This window comes from Tyto alba, unplaced genomic scaffold (assembly GCF_018691265.1).
Source record: "Tyto alba isolate M040663 unplaced genomic scaffold, T.alba_DEE_v4.0 Super-Scaffold_2, whole genome shotgun sequence".
Classification (NCBI taxonomy): domain Eukaryota; kingdom Metazoa; phylum Chordata; class Aves; order Strigiformes; family Tytonidae; genus Tyto; species Tyto alba.
In genome coordinates, this window is record NW_024881282.1 from 546,603 (window position 1) to 562,411 (window position 15,809).

At 62.8% G+C, this 15,809-nt stretch overlaps 1 protein-coding gene across 3 annotated transcripts in view; it reads left to right on the forward strand.

Annotated features, from left to right (window-relative positions):
• DCHS1 (dachsous cadherin-related 1) overlaps positions 1–11,674 on the forward strand; it is an 80,359-nt gene extending 68,685 nt beyond the window's left edge. For all 3 annotated transcript variants that reach the window (XM_032994533.2, XM_032994534.2, XM_042793440.1), the window contains exons 16-21: positions 2,457–2,668; positions 2,842–2,996; positions 4,300–4,430; positions 4,906–5,192; positions 6,029–6,167; positions 6,419–11,674. In XM_032994533.2, coding sequence (XP_032850424.2) covers positions 2,457–2,668; positions 2,842–2,996; positions 4,300–4,430; positions 4,906–5,192; positions 6,029–6,167; positions 6,419–9,033 — 3,539 coding nt within the window. In that variant the 3' untranslated portion in view covers positions 9,034–11,674. The remainder of the gene's footprint in view (positions 1–2,456; positions 2,669–2,841; positions 2,997–4,299; positions 4,431–4,905; positions 5,193–6,028; positions 6,168–6,418) is intronic.
• Positions 11,675–15,809: the final 4,135 nt, after the last annotated feature.

The following is a 15,809-nucleotide window of genomic DNA, read 5'->3' on the forward strand; positions in this document are numbered from 1 at the left end:
AAAAGGGGTAGTGGTTTTCATTTAAAAGAGGGTAGGTTTAGACTAGGTGTAAGGAAGAAATTTTTCACAATGAGGGTGGTGAAACATTGGCACAGGTTGCCCAAAGAGGTTGGAGATGCCCCATCCCTGGAAACATTCAAGGTCAGGTTGAACAGGGCTCTGATGTAGTTGAAGACGTCGCTGCTTATTGCGGGGGGGGGTTGGACTAGATGGCCTTTAAAGGTCCCTTCCAACCTAAACTATTCTGTGATTCTATGGTACGAGAAAGTCAGTCCTCAGAGACCAGACGTCAAGCTGGCGCTTCTTGTTAAAATTCTGTTCTCTTGTGCCTGCTAGATGGTTGGGTTTGGGACAGGATCCCAGGCTGACAGAGATCTTTCTGACACTGTGCTTGTGCCCCTCCGCAGCCCATGGCCACTGTGCAGCTCCTTGTGAGCCACCCACGGTATGGCACAGCGCGCAATCCGTAGGCACCACGATTACCACGTTGGCCACGGGCACGGCAGGAAACGCTCAGCCGTGCGCAAGTGCCCGTCTGAAATCACAGTGCCCACGGCAGCCCGCTGTCACCATCCATCCCCTCCGCCACCGCACAGGCTCCTCAACACCCTGGTGTCACTGCGAGCCACGCACGGCGCTGCGCTCTGCTGCTGCTGCAGGCAAGCCGCAGCGTGAGCACTGGGGAGAAGGCCGGATCAGCACACCGCCCATCTCGTGACGGGGGGCCCCGCTGGGTCCCGAGGAGCCTGAGCTGCAGCTGCAGGTTTCCTGCTGCAGCCTCGCATCACAGCAGCCAGCCAGCACCGTGCTGAGCTGCCCTTGCAGGACTGCCTGCACCCCGGCTTTCCCAGAGGACCCGATGCCACCTGGCAATGAAGCCATGTGCGCAGCCTGACCACAATTCCTCTGTCACCTGGCGTGTGCCAGCACCCACACAGTCCCAACCCCAAACCGAGCTCAGGAGTTGGGACTCTGCAGTTCCTGAAACTCAAGAGTCAACGGGCAGATGTACTAAAACCCTAGCTGGGCTCACAGAGGTCTTTGTGAAGCGCTGCTGTGCCCAGAGCTCCCCTGCGTGCTCTCAGTCCCCGGGGGTCGCTGCCTGTGAAGGAGCAGCCTTCACACGCTGCCACAGGAGTGTGTCTGGCTGAAGCTGCCATTCAGAAATGAGCGTCTGATAGCTGTGGAGCTGGAGCAAGGCTGCTCTGTCCATGTAAGCGGGGCTGACAGGGTGGCACCCTGGCCAATCCTGTCTGGTCCCTGAGCCAGCAGTCACCTTGCTCCTCTGCGTACCCAGGTCTCTCAGCCGAAGCCCACGTGCCTGCCATTATAGCCTGGAGGTGAAAGCAACCCCAAGTGACTCCCAGGGGACTGCCAAAGCCGTGCCTTGTCCCGGCTGTCCAGTTCAGAGCCAGCCTGTGCAAGAACAGCAACCGCTCACATCTGCCCAGTGGTCTGCCCCTGAGCAGACCTGGCGCAGCGTGAGCCCGGTGCAGCCGCTCACAACCGAAACCGTGTGCCGACAGCACAGCTGGAACAGACCTCCAACAGTTCTCCTCCCCCTTGCTTTTCCACCCGGGTCTGCAGCCAGACCCTGCACACAGGGACCGTGCTCCCCAGTGTGAGAGGCTGAGACCTGCAGAGAGATCCCTTCTCCCTGCTGTCCTGGGTAGTATCAGCAGGGCTCTGCTGCACCGTGCGTGGCTGTGACGCCGGTCTGCATGGCAAGCCACCGTGCTGTGCTGCAGCAAGACCTGGTGGGGTCACAGAAGCACATCCTCCCCGGTGAGCCCGGTCCCTTTGCATCCCTTCATCTTCCCTCTGCTTGAGCCGTGTGTGCCAGTGGTTCTCAGGCCTGTAGGAATGCTGCTGGTCATTTTAACATATCTTTTTGGATGCTCTCCGCCTTCTCGGATGGGACAGCAATATCTTGTTATCATGAAAGCCCAGGTGCACAGTGACTCAGGAGAATAAGAACAGATGTCTGTCCTCAGACCCCTAGCAGGAGAACTGCTGGCAGCTCCTACAGTGTCTTTGTAAGGATTTGACCTAGACTAATAGCTGCAGTTAGGTGACTTTGGCTTGGAGCTTGATGCAGTTGTGTGGCAGCACAGGGCTTGACGTGGAGCAGTTCTTTTTTAAACTGGCCATACCTCAGGTGGTGCCTCCATGGCGTGAGGACTATTGCATGCTTTCATGTAAGCAGAAGCTGTGTCCTGAGCGAGGTGCAGGATTTATCACCCAGGGCAGCTCGCTCTGGGACTGATGAGAAAGCTGTCAATTTGGAGAGGGCTCAAAAGAGCTCCAAAGTGTTTGTTCTGTCTGTTTGAGAATGGATGGATGAGCAGAGGGATGGACTGAGCACAGGGGAACAAAAAAGGAGATGAGGGATGGATGTGCTGGTGCATCGCTCGCCCCCCTTCACTCCCTCCACCCTGCTGTTTCCCTGCTCCCAGGTGCCATCTCAGTTCAGGACTCCAGCAGCCTGGATTTCGAGGCCAGCCCCCGGCTACGCCTTGTGGTCCAGGCAGAGACAGCAGCTTCCTTCGGCTTTATGGCCATAAACCTTAACCTGCAAGATGTGAATGACAATTTGCCACGCTTCCAGCTGCAGAACTACGTGGCGTTCATCTGGGAGTCACAGAGCTATGACTCGCCAGTCATCCAGGTATCACTGGGGGGCACAAACAGGGACATGGGGCCCCTGGCCTGCCTCTCTGCCAGGGTGAGGGGCTGTGCCATGGGCCGGGGGCTGTCACCTACACAGAGGTCTACCTTTGGAGGGCTGTGGTTTGCAGGGCTCCACAACTGCACTGCTGAATCTCTCATGTGCCTTTGCAGGTCCTGGCAGATGATCTGGATCAGGGAGCAAATGGGCAGGTAACTTACGCCATCAACCAGTCCCTGCCAATGACAGGCTTGTACCACATCGATCCTCAGACCGGCACTATCACTACTGCTGCCATCCTGGACAGGGAAATCTGGTCCCAGACCCGGTGAGTGGAGTCAGACTAACTTGTGCTACAGACAGGAGGAGGGCAGGGCTGTGGAGCAGCGTCCCCACGGCTGCAAAGGATACTTTGCTACTTGGTGCCACCCAAAGCTAGCCCAGCCCTGACTGTAAAATGGTTTTGCCAAACAGCAGGACCTTAGGCTTAGCATTAACATGGGGAGCAAATGATATCGAAGGCATGACAGATTGCCACGAGATGAGCCAGTGCTCTGTTCAGCCTGGTGTCCGCAAATCTGAGAATATTGTGAGGGGGGGAAATGGACTTTTCAGTGGCTGCATCCATTCCCTTTTCTGCCTGCTTAATCCAGACCACGTATGCCCGTTCCCTTTCCACACCCAAGGATTGCACCCTTCTGCCCTGCTGCACAAGCTCCAGGCACTGTGCACTGCCCTGAACCCTCTGGCAAGTCCTCCTGCGTTCAGCCCAGGTCCTCTGGGCCCCTCACCATGTGCACACACTCCAGGCATCGTCCAGCCATTCTGGCCACACGTATATAAGAGAATGACAAGCACCACACACAATGAATTTCAAGTCTTCCCCTACCCTTTTACACATGCATGGTTCAGGTGCAAGGAACAACATCTGCTACCCCACCCGGGCTACGTTCTCTCCCCTGTATGCGTGCTCCAATGGCTACATGTCTCTCCTCCCAGGCATGGGGAGGCCTGGGGCATTCATTCCATTCACATGCCCATCACCATGCCGCAAAGAAGCTCCACGCGTTCCCCAACACCCAGATACGCTCCAAATGCCCGTCTTCCTGCACCCAACATGGTCTGCCTGCATCATCTCCCACACACTTTCCAGACTCCTGCCCCTTGCGTGGACTGAAAATGCTATGGATGCATCCACTGAACTCCCCTTGCAAAATCCTCCAACCGTGCGTGCATCTTTTGCCCCGTGCGCACATGCCAGGGCTGTGCACGAGTCCGCTGCCCACCACACGCTCCAGACACTTGTGCCCACATTCGCTGCCCGCTCCTGTGTTCCGAGTGCTGGACACGGACCCACTGCCCTCCAAACCCCCCACCTCAGATGTGCAGCCCTGCCCCGCCACGCAGCGTACACACAGCCACTGCCCCGCACGTGCACGCCAGATGCCCTGCACGTACCCGTTGCCCCAGACACTCCAGCTGCTACGCACAGGTCCACTACCTCATACGCGCGCTCCAACCCTGTGCACAGGCACCATACCCCCCCACAGCGTGTTCCAGATGCTGCGCATGCACGCATTGCTCGCTCACACGTATGGCCACATGTGCGTGAACCTTGTGCTTGTCCGCAGTTTGGTGGTAACAGCAATGGACAGAGGGACGCCGCCTCTTGTGGGCTCTGCCACGCTGACGGTTGTGGTGATGGACATCAATGACAATAGCCCCACCATCCCGTTTCCCTGGGAGGTGCGGGTCCCCGAGAGTAAGTGCAGTTCAGCCCCATGAGGTAACGTGTCACTGATGGCAAGAGCCGAGGCGGGATGTGGGTCAGGGAGAAGCCCCCGGAGAGATCTGTCTGTTCCCTCGCCGAGGGCTGACTCGTGCCGACCCGCTGGCTGAGCTCCCTCCGGCACTGCCCTGCCTGTGGCAGCCCGGGGCTGGGGGGTTGTACGACCCCTGCGCCGTAGCTGTGTGAGGGAACCAGCTGAATTCCCCACTCATCCCTGGCCCTGCACTGCAGGGGCTCTGGCTGCACGCACTGCCCTGCCCGCTCTCTGTCCGCAGCCTGCGTGCCCTGTGCCAGCCTCCACCTGCCCTGCCTAGCCCCCAAGACCTCCCCCTTCACCCCTAGCATCGTCCCCAGTGCTCAGGCTCTGGACTGAGCTGCTTTCCCACCACATAAGCCAGGTCTTCTCCAAGGAGATGGGGCTGCTCGCTTATGCCTCGCCTCTCCACAGACACGCTGCTGGGCACCCAGATAGCCCAGCTGACCGGGAACGATGTGGACTCGGGCCCGGCGCTCTCCTACACGCTCATGCTGGACGGTGATGCCGTGGGCACGTTCAGTGTGCTGCGCTACGGGGGACGCATTGCCCTGACAGGGCCACTGGACTACGAACAGCGCAGCCACTACACCCTCACCCTGCGTGCCTCCGACACCCGCCACGAGACCGAGGCCAACCTCACCGTCATCGTGGAGGATGTGAACGACAACGCACCGACTTTCAGCCAGGGCTTCTATCAGGTACCGCGCACGCAGGCGTGCCGGGCAGTGTGGGTCACCCTGCATGAGCCCCTCTTCTGCTCCTGCCTGGCTCACCCGGCCTGACGAGGCACAGAGATTCCCCTGAGGGGATCTGAGCCCGTCCTGGCCCCTCTCTTCCTGGGCTCCCATCCGCATTCCTAACACCCCTCGTGCTGTCACTGTGGCACGGGCGGGAGGCTGAAACCTGGGACGCGTAGCACTGGGATCCGCAGGCAGGCAGACAGTACCTGCAGCAACAGTGGGAAGGCCAGAAGTGGTGGGAGATGGGTCACAACCTGGACAAGTGTTTTCAGGCAAGACCTGGCCTGGGGCCCCTTCGGTGGCTCACCGGACAAAAGCTGACTTGTGCAATGTGCAGCATCGCTGGAGCAGGGAGACAAGAAGCTGGGGAGCCGCAGAAATGCTTGAAGGTTGTGAGAGCACAGACCAATAGAACTGTCCTTGTACATGCTGTTCGGCACACCAAAAAGACAAGAGCTTTGTGTAAAATACCTTCTGTGGAGAAACGATAAGCTATTCAAGAGTTCTTCAGAATAGCAGAGCGAAGTAGAGAAAAGGGATCAGGAACTGGATGCTGAAGCTGGTTGGGAGTCAAGGCTAGGTGCTGTGCACGTGGGACAGGCTCCCTCGGTGTGCCAGCCGTGGCCCTGGTGCAGAGGCGGGTAAGGGCCTGGCCAGCGATGAGCTGGGCCACCTTGGCTATCGCTGCCCTGGCCAGCCCCAGACCTCCCAGTCCCTCTGGCTGGCTCCAGGCAGGGAGGAACAGGCGCCTGCTTGAGGGTCTCGGTGCTGACTGGGGCTTCCTCCTCTTCCAGGTGACGTTGCCGGAGCACACACCTGCAGGCAGCAGCATTCTCACCGTGAGCGCCACCGACCCAGACTCGGGGAGCAACGGGGATGTCACCTTCCACCTGGCCGTGCCCAGCCCTGACATCGCCATCGACCCCAGCAATGGTGCGTGGGCTGGCTGCTGTCTGGGGCCCGTCCTGTGGGTTGCTCTGACAGTGCCTGCAAGAGGGAGGTGGCCCCATGCTGGCCCGGGCTCAGCTCCTCACCAGGTCGCTGTCTGGGGTGGCTAGCGAGGCAGAGGTGGTGGTGCGGCCGTCGAGCACTCCCGCCCCAGCGGCCCGGGCCCCTGTTCCTCCTAACGCCCTTCCCGGCTCCCTGTTGGCCCCCGTGCTGACTCTGGCTTTGTGTCCTCACAGGGACCCTCTTCACCATCCGGCAGATGGAATTCGACGCCAGCCAACCCACCCTGGACCTGGTGGTGGAGGCCCGCGACCGCGGCTCTCCCAGTCTCTCAGCCTGGGCCACAGTGCAGCTCCAGGTGCTGGATGTGAACGACCACAGCCCCAGCTTCCAGGTGCCACGCTACAATGCCAGCGTCCCCGAGGACCTGCGCCCGGGAACCACCGTGCTGACGCTAGAGGCGGGTGATGCCGACCTCTCCCGGGAGAACGCCGGCTTTGACTACACCATCGTCAGCGGCAATGGTGGCAACGCCTTCCAGGTGGAGAGCCGGGTGGCGTGGGCCGGGGGGCATCTCCGCACGCAGGGGGCCTTGGTGCTTGTGGAGCCCTTGGACTTCGAGGCCATCCCGGTCTACAACCTCACCGTGGCGGCCTCGGACCGGGGCCTGCCGCAGCGCAGTGCCACGGTGCCTGTCCTCATCACCGTGCGGGACGTCAACGACAACCCTCCCGTGTTCACCCGAGCCGAGTACCGCACGGCGGTGAGCGAGAACGCACCGCCCGGCACAGAGCTGCTGCGCGTGGTGGCCCACGACGCTGACTCGGGGCCCCGTGGCCACGTTCGCTACACCATCAGCTCGGGTGACCAGCGTGGGCTCTTCCAGCTTCACGAGAGCACGGGGGCCCTGTGCCTGGCACGGCCGCTGGACCGGGAGGCCCAGGCGCTGCACGCACTCGTGGTGCAGGCCACGGACATGCCGGGCGGGCACTTTGCGCTGGTGCCTGTAGCCATCGAGGTGAAGGATGTCAACGATAACAAGCCGTACTTCCCCGTGGAGGTGCTGAGTGCCAGCATGCGGGAGAACCTGCCTCCCGGCACGCTGGTCACCACGCTGCGTGCCGTTGACGCAGACACCGGTGTCTTCGGGGAGCTGCGGTACGCGGTGCTGGAGCAGCCAGCGGGGGAGCCCGGCACGGCGGAGGGCCGAGACGCCTTTGCCGTCAACAGCAGCTCTGGGGAGCTGCGCTCCCGACTTACGTTTGACTATGAACGAGCTAAAGCCTTCCAGCTCCTAGTCAGGGCCACCGATGCTGGCAACGCCTCTGCCACAGTGACCGTGCGGGTGCTGGTGACGGGGGAGGACGAATATGATCCCATCTTCCTGAGCCCTTCCTTCAACTTCGAGGTCCCTGAGGGTGCCCGCAAAGGGCAGAGCATCGGGCGGGTGCTGGCAACGGATGAGGACGAGGGGGCTGACGGTGTTGTGCTGTACTCCCTGGCAAAGCCCTCGCCGTACTTCGCCATCAACCAGACCACCGGCACCATCTACCTGCGCGTGGACAGCCAGCCCCAGGCCGGGGCCGGGCGCGCCAAGAGGGAGCCGCGCGAGATGAGCCTGGAGGTGCAGGCGCGCAGCCCCCTGCCCGCCTCCCGCTCGGCCTCGGCGCAGGTCACCATCGACGTCACGCACACCTCCTTCGGCCTGGCCCCCGACCTCAACCTGCTGCTGGTGGCCGTGGCTGCCTCGCTGGGGGTCGTGGTGGTGCTGGCCGCCGTGGCCATCGTGCTGGCGCTGGTCCGCTCTCGTCACCGCCGGGGCCGCGAGAAGCCGGAGGGGGACGGGCCGCTGGCCCGCGTGCAGAGCGGCTCCCTGCAGAAGCTCGGCCGCGAGGAGCCGGCGCTTCCCGGGGGCGAGCACATTTACCACCAGGCCCTGCCGGGGTACGGGGGCGAGCCGGCGGGGCCCTACACGCGGGGCGGCTCGCTGGACCCCTCGCACTCCAGCGGCCGAGGCTCCGCTGAAGCCGCTGAGGACGACGAGATCCGGATGATCAACGAGTACCCACGCGTGGCCAGCATCACCGCCTCCATGCAGGAGCACATCTCCGCCCGCGGGCCCGACTCCGGCATCCAGCAAGATGCTGACCAGCTCTCCGACATCTCTTGCGAGCCGGCCGCCCTGGAGAGCACCCAGTGGTTCAAGAGCAAGAAGGGCTCTGGGCTGCTGCTGCCGGGGCCACCCCCGCAGCTCTACCGCGAGGACGGAGGCGGCAGCGCCTTCCTCGGCGTGCGCTGTGGCCTCAGCGTCTCCTCCCAGCCTCAGGACTATGCCTTCCCAGAGGACGGCAAGCCCTCCGTGGAGGGCTCGCTCACTGCCATCGTGGCCAGCGATGAGGAGCTCCGTGGCAGCTACAACTGGGATTACCTGCTGAACTGGTGCCCCCAGTTCCAGCCGCTGGCCAGCGTCTTCACGGAGATTGCCCGCCTCAAGGATGAGAGCTCCCTGCGCAAGCCTTTCCCGACCAAGCCCAAGGCAGAGCCCAAGCCCCGCATCGACCCCCCGCCCCTCATCACCTCAGTAGCCCACCCAGGCGCCAAGTCTGTGCCCCCCAAGCCACCGCCGGGCAGGACCTTCCCACACCCGTCCTCCCTGCGCCGCTCGCCCATCAGCCACGAGGGCTCCATCTCGTCCTCAGCCATGTCGCCCAGCTTCTCCCCCTCGCTGTCCCCGCTGGCTGCCCGCTCCCCCGTGGTCTCGCCCTTCGGCATCTCACAGGGGCCTTCTGCCTCCACCATCAGTGCCGAGCACTCGCTGGAGCCCCCCGAGGAGGCCGAGCTCAGGATTTAGACCTGGGCCCGTGGACTCCTCCGCCCCACCCCACGACCGTGGGGTCAGGAGCGGTGCCAAGCCCGGGGCTGCTCTGCACGGGTGCTAATCCTGCTCTCCCAGCACCTTGCCTGGCCTGGGGTCCCCTTGGGCTGTGGGTTCCCGTGTCCTCTGGGGCTGTTGGCTCCTGTCACTCCCTGTGGTCTGGCAGATTCAGTGCTGGTTTGGATGCCCGACGGACTGCTGATCCTAGTGCCAGCACCCCGGGGCGGTGGTTCCTCGTACTGCTCAGTGGTGTCTCAGAACGTCGCCTGGCGGGACGGTGCTTCACGGTACTCTGTGCTCTGAGAGTCTGGGAGCTGACGGGTGCTCCCTGCCCTGCTGGGCTGGGGAACTGCAGACTGCAGACCCTGCCCTTCCCCAGCTGCTTGCCCAAGACGCGCAGCAGCCTGGGCGCAGCAGGACGCTACGCCATTCTCACTGGCCCCTTCCCCGCAGGAGCTCGCTTGCCCGGGGAGGAATGCTCCCAGGGCAGGGAGGCACTGCTCGGCAGGCACAGCCACGGCCGCCTGCGGGGACGGGGACGGCTGAACCTGCCTCCTGATAGTGAGGGGAGACCCGTCCCAGGCCAAGCTGGAGCGGGAGGAGAAGGCGGTGCCCGCTTTCTGCTTGCCTATCCATGGCTGGTGGGGAGAAAGGGGATCTTTTGGGGTCTCTCAAGCCCTTCCACCACTGCACGCGACCCCTTTCAGGGATCTTCTTCCTGTAGCTGCTGGAGAGCCCTGTTCCTTGGGGCCAGGGCTGGGAGGTGGGTGCCCTGGTACCAGCGGGGGAGCCCTATTCCTGGAGAAGCGGCTCCCGGAGCCGGGTACCTGTCTGGGCTGCAGGCCGGCTGGGGCACCGGACTGGGACGCTGCCCAGGCACCAGGCAAGCCGTGGAGGTTGGGGTGGGGGATGCTGGCAGGAGCAGCAGCGCAAGAGCTGCAGCAGGGCTGACCCCGAGACAGCCTGGCCCGGGGAAAGGCAGCGATGTCGCTGCTCAGCGACACAAGCCAGTGACCCCCCCCGCCTCCCACTCCATCCGCCCCAGACCCGGTGGCCAGCCTGCAAAAAGCCACACGGCCTGAAGCTGGCAAGGGTGGGACGCTGGGCAGCTGGCCTCCCCCAGGGCCCTGCAGTGCGACGCGCTCACCGGGACAGTCTGGGCTACAAGGGACACCTCCAGAATGCGGGTAGGCGCCAGAACCCCCAGCCCTCTGTGCAGGGCTGCCGTGTTGTGAGCGTGGGATAAAGCCACACGTCAATGGGGCCGGTCCCCATCCTCACTCCAGCACCACTCGCAGCCGGTGGCATGCTCGGGGCGGGGGGGTCAGCCCCCCATCCCCACCCCCCCCCCCCCCCCCCGGTGCTCACCCTGCAGCCCGTGGCTGCTGACGGTGGGGCAGGCGTGCATCGCACGGCCCCGTGCCCCGGGAGTGTGGTCCTAGGGCCTGCTGCTGCTGGCCCAGGGCGCTCACGGTCACTGTGACCCACACACAGACACGGGTGCGGAGCGAGGAACGGGGCACGCGGAGCACTGCGGGCAGCCCCCGATACAGTCGGCCTGGGTGCGAGCACGTTTGTGGTGTCCGCGAGGAAACACACAGCCATCTGAGATGGGGGGGGGGGGGGGGTTCTGGGGGAATTTCCCTCCTATCACGCTTTTCCTAGACCCACTCCGTAGCCTCAGCCCGAAGCATGTCAGCACCATGACTGCAACCACAGCCCCGAATGTTTCACCGCAGCAGCCAAAACCCATCACTTACCCACTCCCTCTCCATTGCCCACTAAGAACCATCTGTGACTGCAGCCCCGTCTGTCATCGTCTCAGCCCTAAACCTCCCGCTTTGTGCCCCAGCTCCCAGCCCAGCCCGCACTGTGGGTGTCCCCACGCCGCGGGCGCAGTGCTTCATCCTGCTCCCCACGACGCACATGTGAGTGGGTCCCTGGTGCCAGCAGCCCTGGGAGCTGTCCTGGGCGTAGGGCAACACCACAGGACAGGGACCTGCAGCAGCAGTGGTGGCACCCGGGGGGGGCTGCGGGGCTGTGCCTGCACTGCCCGGGCACCACAGAGGACCCCTCTGGGAGGGGAGGACGGGTTCTGCCTCACTCAGCACAGGGACAGCCCGTGGAGGCTTTTGGGGCGGGCACCCCTCATCCCTTCTCTCCTGGCTGGGCTGTCCTCGTGGGCGCTGCGGGGAGCACGCTGAAGGTGCTGGGTGCTCCCCGAGCCCTGCGCAGGTCAGGGTGGCCAAGCAGCCCTGCTCCCCCCCCTGCATGGCTGGGACAGGGGAACACGGACGGGTCACCCCTCGCACGCCACGTAGAAGGGTCAGACACACAGCAGCCCCACTTTGGTCGGGGGGGTGTGTGGGGGGGGTCGGGCACAGCCACGGGCTGCTGAGCCCAGCCAGGAGCCGAGCCTCCAGTTATTTATTTTTACACATTGTACTACAATTCCTGTTTTCTACTTTGTTTGTACCTTTTGTATCATGTCTCGCTGAGCTGCATGTATTGGGCGCTGCTCATCGGCCCTACACACTGGGCCGTTCCAGCACAGCCTGGACCCAAGTGCCAACTTCTCAAAGAAATGCCTTAATAAACCACACTTTGTTTGTACGGAGATGGACATCATCACTGCTGCTCTCGGGCATGTGTTGTGCTGGCACCGTGGCCCGGCGGGGTGCTGGGGAGCAGCACCGGCAGCGCGGGCAGGAGGGAGAAGGACCCGAGGCACGGTGGGGCTCGGCACGAGGCTTGGCTGCCAGCAGCGTGCCGCAGCCACTGGCACCCGGGTAGGACCCTGCAACCTGCGCTTGGCTCTGGGCAGCTCCTCGGGTGGGAGAGCCGGGACGGGCTGGGGCAAGCGGGCCGTGCTGTGGCCGCTTCTGGCCCCTGGGGCAGGCGCTGCCTGGCCACAGCTGCCTTCCTCCTGGCCTCCGGGTCAAGCCGGCGCGTCAGGTGCAGGTATTCCAGCTTTTAGCACAGCAAGGGAAACAGCCCGAGCAGAGCTCTGCGGGCCTGGTGTGGCTGCGCACGTCCCGGCGTCGCTGCGCCGGTTTGACTGGTGCACTTGGCCAGGCCGGCGGCGCCCACGTGCGTGACGAAACCACGCAGGTCCCTTCTGAGATGAGGCTGCTGAAGCCGGCGGGTGAGGCTGCCCCGGTGCCACGGCCACAGGTCTAACCGGCAGTGAGGTTGAGCGTGTTTTTCCCAACGGACAAACGGGCGGGTCTACATCCGTGCACACAGCTGAACAACACGGGCACGAACAGCACCAACAGCCTCATCCTGCTCCGCTCACTGGCTGATGACGGTCTGTTAGCAGGAATATACAAGGTGGAGTGCTCCAGTAACGGGGCTTTAGGCACCGCCTGCCCAGTAGCTGCCCCCAGATTCCCAGTCTCCCCAGTTGCTGACACCTGGACGTACGAATGAGTCCGTGAGGCCACAGCCCCGCTCCAGTTGCTACAGACACCCCATTACAGACACCAATACACGCAGAGACAACACGCGCTGGGGGTGGATCCCTGTGGTAAGTGGGCTTAGAAAATCCATTTACTCAGTAGCTTGCCTTTGGGTCTCCTCACCCCCTGTTGTGTAACACACAGACATACGGAGCCACTCAAGTGGTTCTCAGTTGATCTCCAAACCCTACGGCCTCTCTGGCAGTGGGCTAGGACCCCGATCCTTCTGGCAGCCTTCTCACGCACGCACACTCACCCCTCTCCCTCCCAGGCCACTTCACCTCCTCACTGCCTAGTCCAGATCACTATTTCCTAGCAATGGCACACTCGCTCATGCACCTATACTCACTCTCTCCAGTTGCTGGCACCGTGGGCACACTAGCCCTGTGACCTGTGATCTGACTCTACGCACATCTGACACACACACATGCACACAGAATAGACTCCCTCTGACCCAGGAAAATAGTTAGAAATGGGGTTTGAGAAGAAGACATGACAGGCTCTGCAGTCATCGGATGCAGGACATGGCCAAATGTACTGACCATCAAGCCATTTACATGTGACTGGACACTTTCATCCCTTTTCCCCTGTTTTCCCATTGTTTTGTTCCCCTCCAAACCACCTCGATCCCTCTCTTTCCTCACCTTTTAGTTCCTCTACTAAACATCCCATAATAAGCCTTGCACAATTTTAAAATGCTCTGCATGTTGCCCCTCATAACGTGTCCCATACTCCTAGGCAGAGCTCCCCCAGTCTGGGGCACGACTGGGAGAGCAGTTCCCGTTCACTCGTGCTGGCGGGTGCCACCCTCGGACCGTGGGGCTGATCACGAGCCAGCGCCAGCCTGGGCAGAGCCGAGGAAGGGCGTCCCCCTTCTCTGACCGGGTTATTGGGGTTCCTCTGCCTGACACCGTTTCTCCGTGCTACCTCATCACATAACCTAACACCTTCCAGCTCCTTGACCAGTAGCAACAGCAAAGCCAGTGCGTGCCAGGCGTGCTCGCTGCTCTGTGGCTGAGACCAAGCCGTCTTTGGCCAGCAGGAAGGACTTTTGTGTCACCATTCTCCCCCGGAATTGCCTGACCCCGTGTAATCCGTGCTCAAAGCAGGGCCACACTTGCCTCTATCTGCAGGAACCGCACACAAGCACACCCGGGGCGAGCAGAGCTCCACCCAGGACACCTTGGCAGCGTCACTGGATGCTCAGGCTCTCTTGTCCCCCGCCTGCCACAGACCAGCCAGTCCGAGTAGCAGCAGATGCTTGTTAGAGTAATTAGCTCTGTCAGGGCAACCTAAACTTTGCTGGCCAGACAGATCCAGGAAATAATCTCCTGCAAATCTCATCCCGTTTAAAGTCCTGCCCAAAGCTGTAACCAGCTGGACAGCTGGGTGGGCTGCAGCTCTCTGGCAGCACACGCTGCCCGGCACCCCGGGCCCCCGGCCAACGTGCGTCAAGGCTGAGCAGCAGCGAGTCCCTCCAGGCTGCAGCTGCGGCCGCTGGGCTGGTGCCAGGCGGACTGGGGCGCCTGGGAACCGGGGAAGGGAAGGTGGGCCGTGCCGCACGGTGAGGGTTGGGAGGCGGGAAGGGCTGCGTGCCCGGGTGCAGGACGAGGGAGCAGCCAGGGCTGCATGGCGGGGAGCACAGCGCAGCAGGCCTAAGAACAGCCAGCTGTGGCCTGGGCGCAGGGACTGCGTTCTGCCCTGCAGCTGCTCACCCTGGTGCCACAGGGCCCCCCACGCCTCCCAGCGCAGCCCGAGCCTTCGTTTCCTCACAGGGTCCTGGGAAGGGACAGCACCCAGGGCCACCTCCGGCTGGGCAGACCCACGCTGCGGCACCACGCTCGCAGGTAGGACGGGTGATGCCCAGCCCTGGCAGCAGAAAGCTCTTCCTACCACTGAGCCTGGGGGAGACCGGGTGCTGAGCTGCTCCCCCCCCTAAACCTTCTCTGCTGCGCTGGGCCCCGTGTCCCCTGGCCCCCAACCCCTCATGGCTGCCCTGCACCCCTTTTCCCCACATTCCCTGGCCACTGTCTCCCCCCACGCAGCCCCCCCCCCCCGCTCGCCACCCCCCTGCCCCGCAGGGTGCAACTGCACAGCTTTGGGCCGGCAACCAGCTCCAGCTGCTGCAAACCACACAGCGCCGCGTGCACGGAAACTCCGCATGTGCTTCCAATTGCAGGGACCAGAAGTGCCCTGGGGCTTTGCACAGACACTCGTGCTGTGGGCAGCACCCACAGAGGAGTCCTGGTGTCCTGCCAGGGATGGGGATGGAGCGTGGGCTCCTAGGAGACACAAGAGCCGGCCTCAGGGTGGCAGGGGAAGAGCCTTGGAGGCCAGACAGGGGCTTGGGTGAGCCTGAGGGACAGGGGCTGAGGTCCCCATGTCAGTGAGATGCCGAGCGGTGTTCTGTGAGCAGAGGAGATGCTGGTTAAGCCCCACGGGGTCTCCTGGCTGCCTCCCCTCACTGAAAGGGAGCAGGGCCCTGGTCTGCAGCAGGCCCTGCCCGCCTGGGCACGTGGCATCTCCACACCTGGCACAGCTGGAAAAGCACTGCAAGCACAGCAGGGCTAAAAGCAGGAAGGAGAACAGCGGGACTGCTAGAGCCCTGGCCTTTCCCAGGAACAGACTGACACCTACCCTGCAACAATCTAAGCATCAGCCCACTTCTTTAGTGATGCCTCACTAAAGACTCTCCGGGCCTCTCTCCCCCCGCCCCGGCAGCTGCTGCTCTGGATGGCCACTGTGCGACTCCAGCGTGGGAGACACTGCAGCTTGGGCCAGGCAGGTGGTTTTCCCATTGTCCGTCTCTTCCTGGCTTGGACTCCGCTCTGCAGAGGCAGGAAAGCAACTGGGAGCTGCTGGAGCCACAGTATGCAACATGTCTGGGACAAGGACCAGGCTAGCTGAGCCAAACCGGCCTGGGGCAGATGGGAGGTCACAGCACACTCTGCTTCACCAAGCCACCTGAGAAACACCCCCTCCAGTAGTGCCCTTGGGCTCGTGGGTGGGTGGGTGGGTGGGGGGACAAGCTCCATGGTCTCTGAGAAACCATTTCCAGAGCACCCTCACAAAAACTGCTTGAACCTTCCGCACCCCCGAGATCTGCAAGTATCGTAACACCACCGTTGTGATCCTGATTAGGAGAGCTCTTGGTGTGGGAACGACTATCGGAACCAAGAAGCACAGGAAGCCGAGCGCAGCTCAGCAGCTGCAGGAGCCAAGGCTGCCGGTGACAGTGCCAGCCGGACAGGACAGCCCCGCCGCGCGGCCCGCTGCCACCTCGCACCCCAC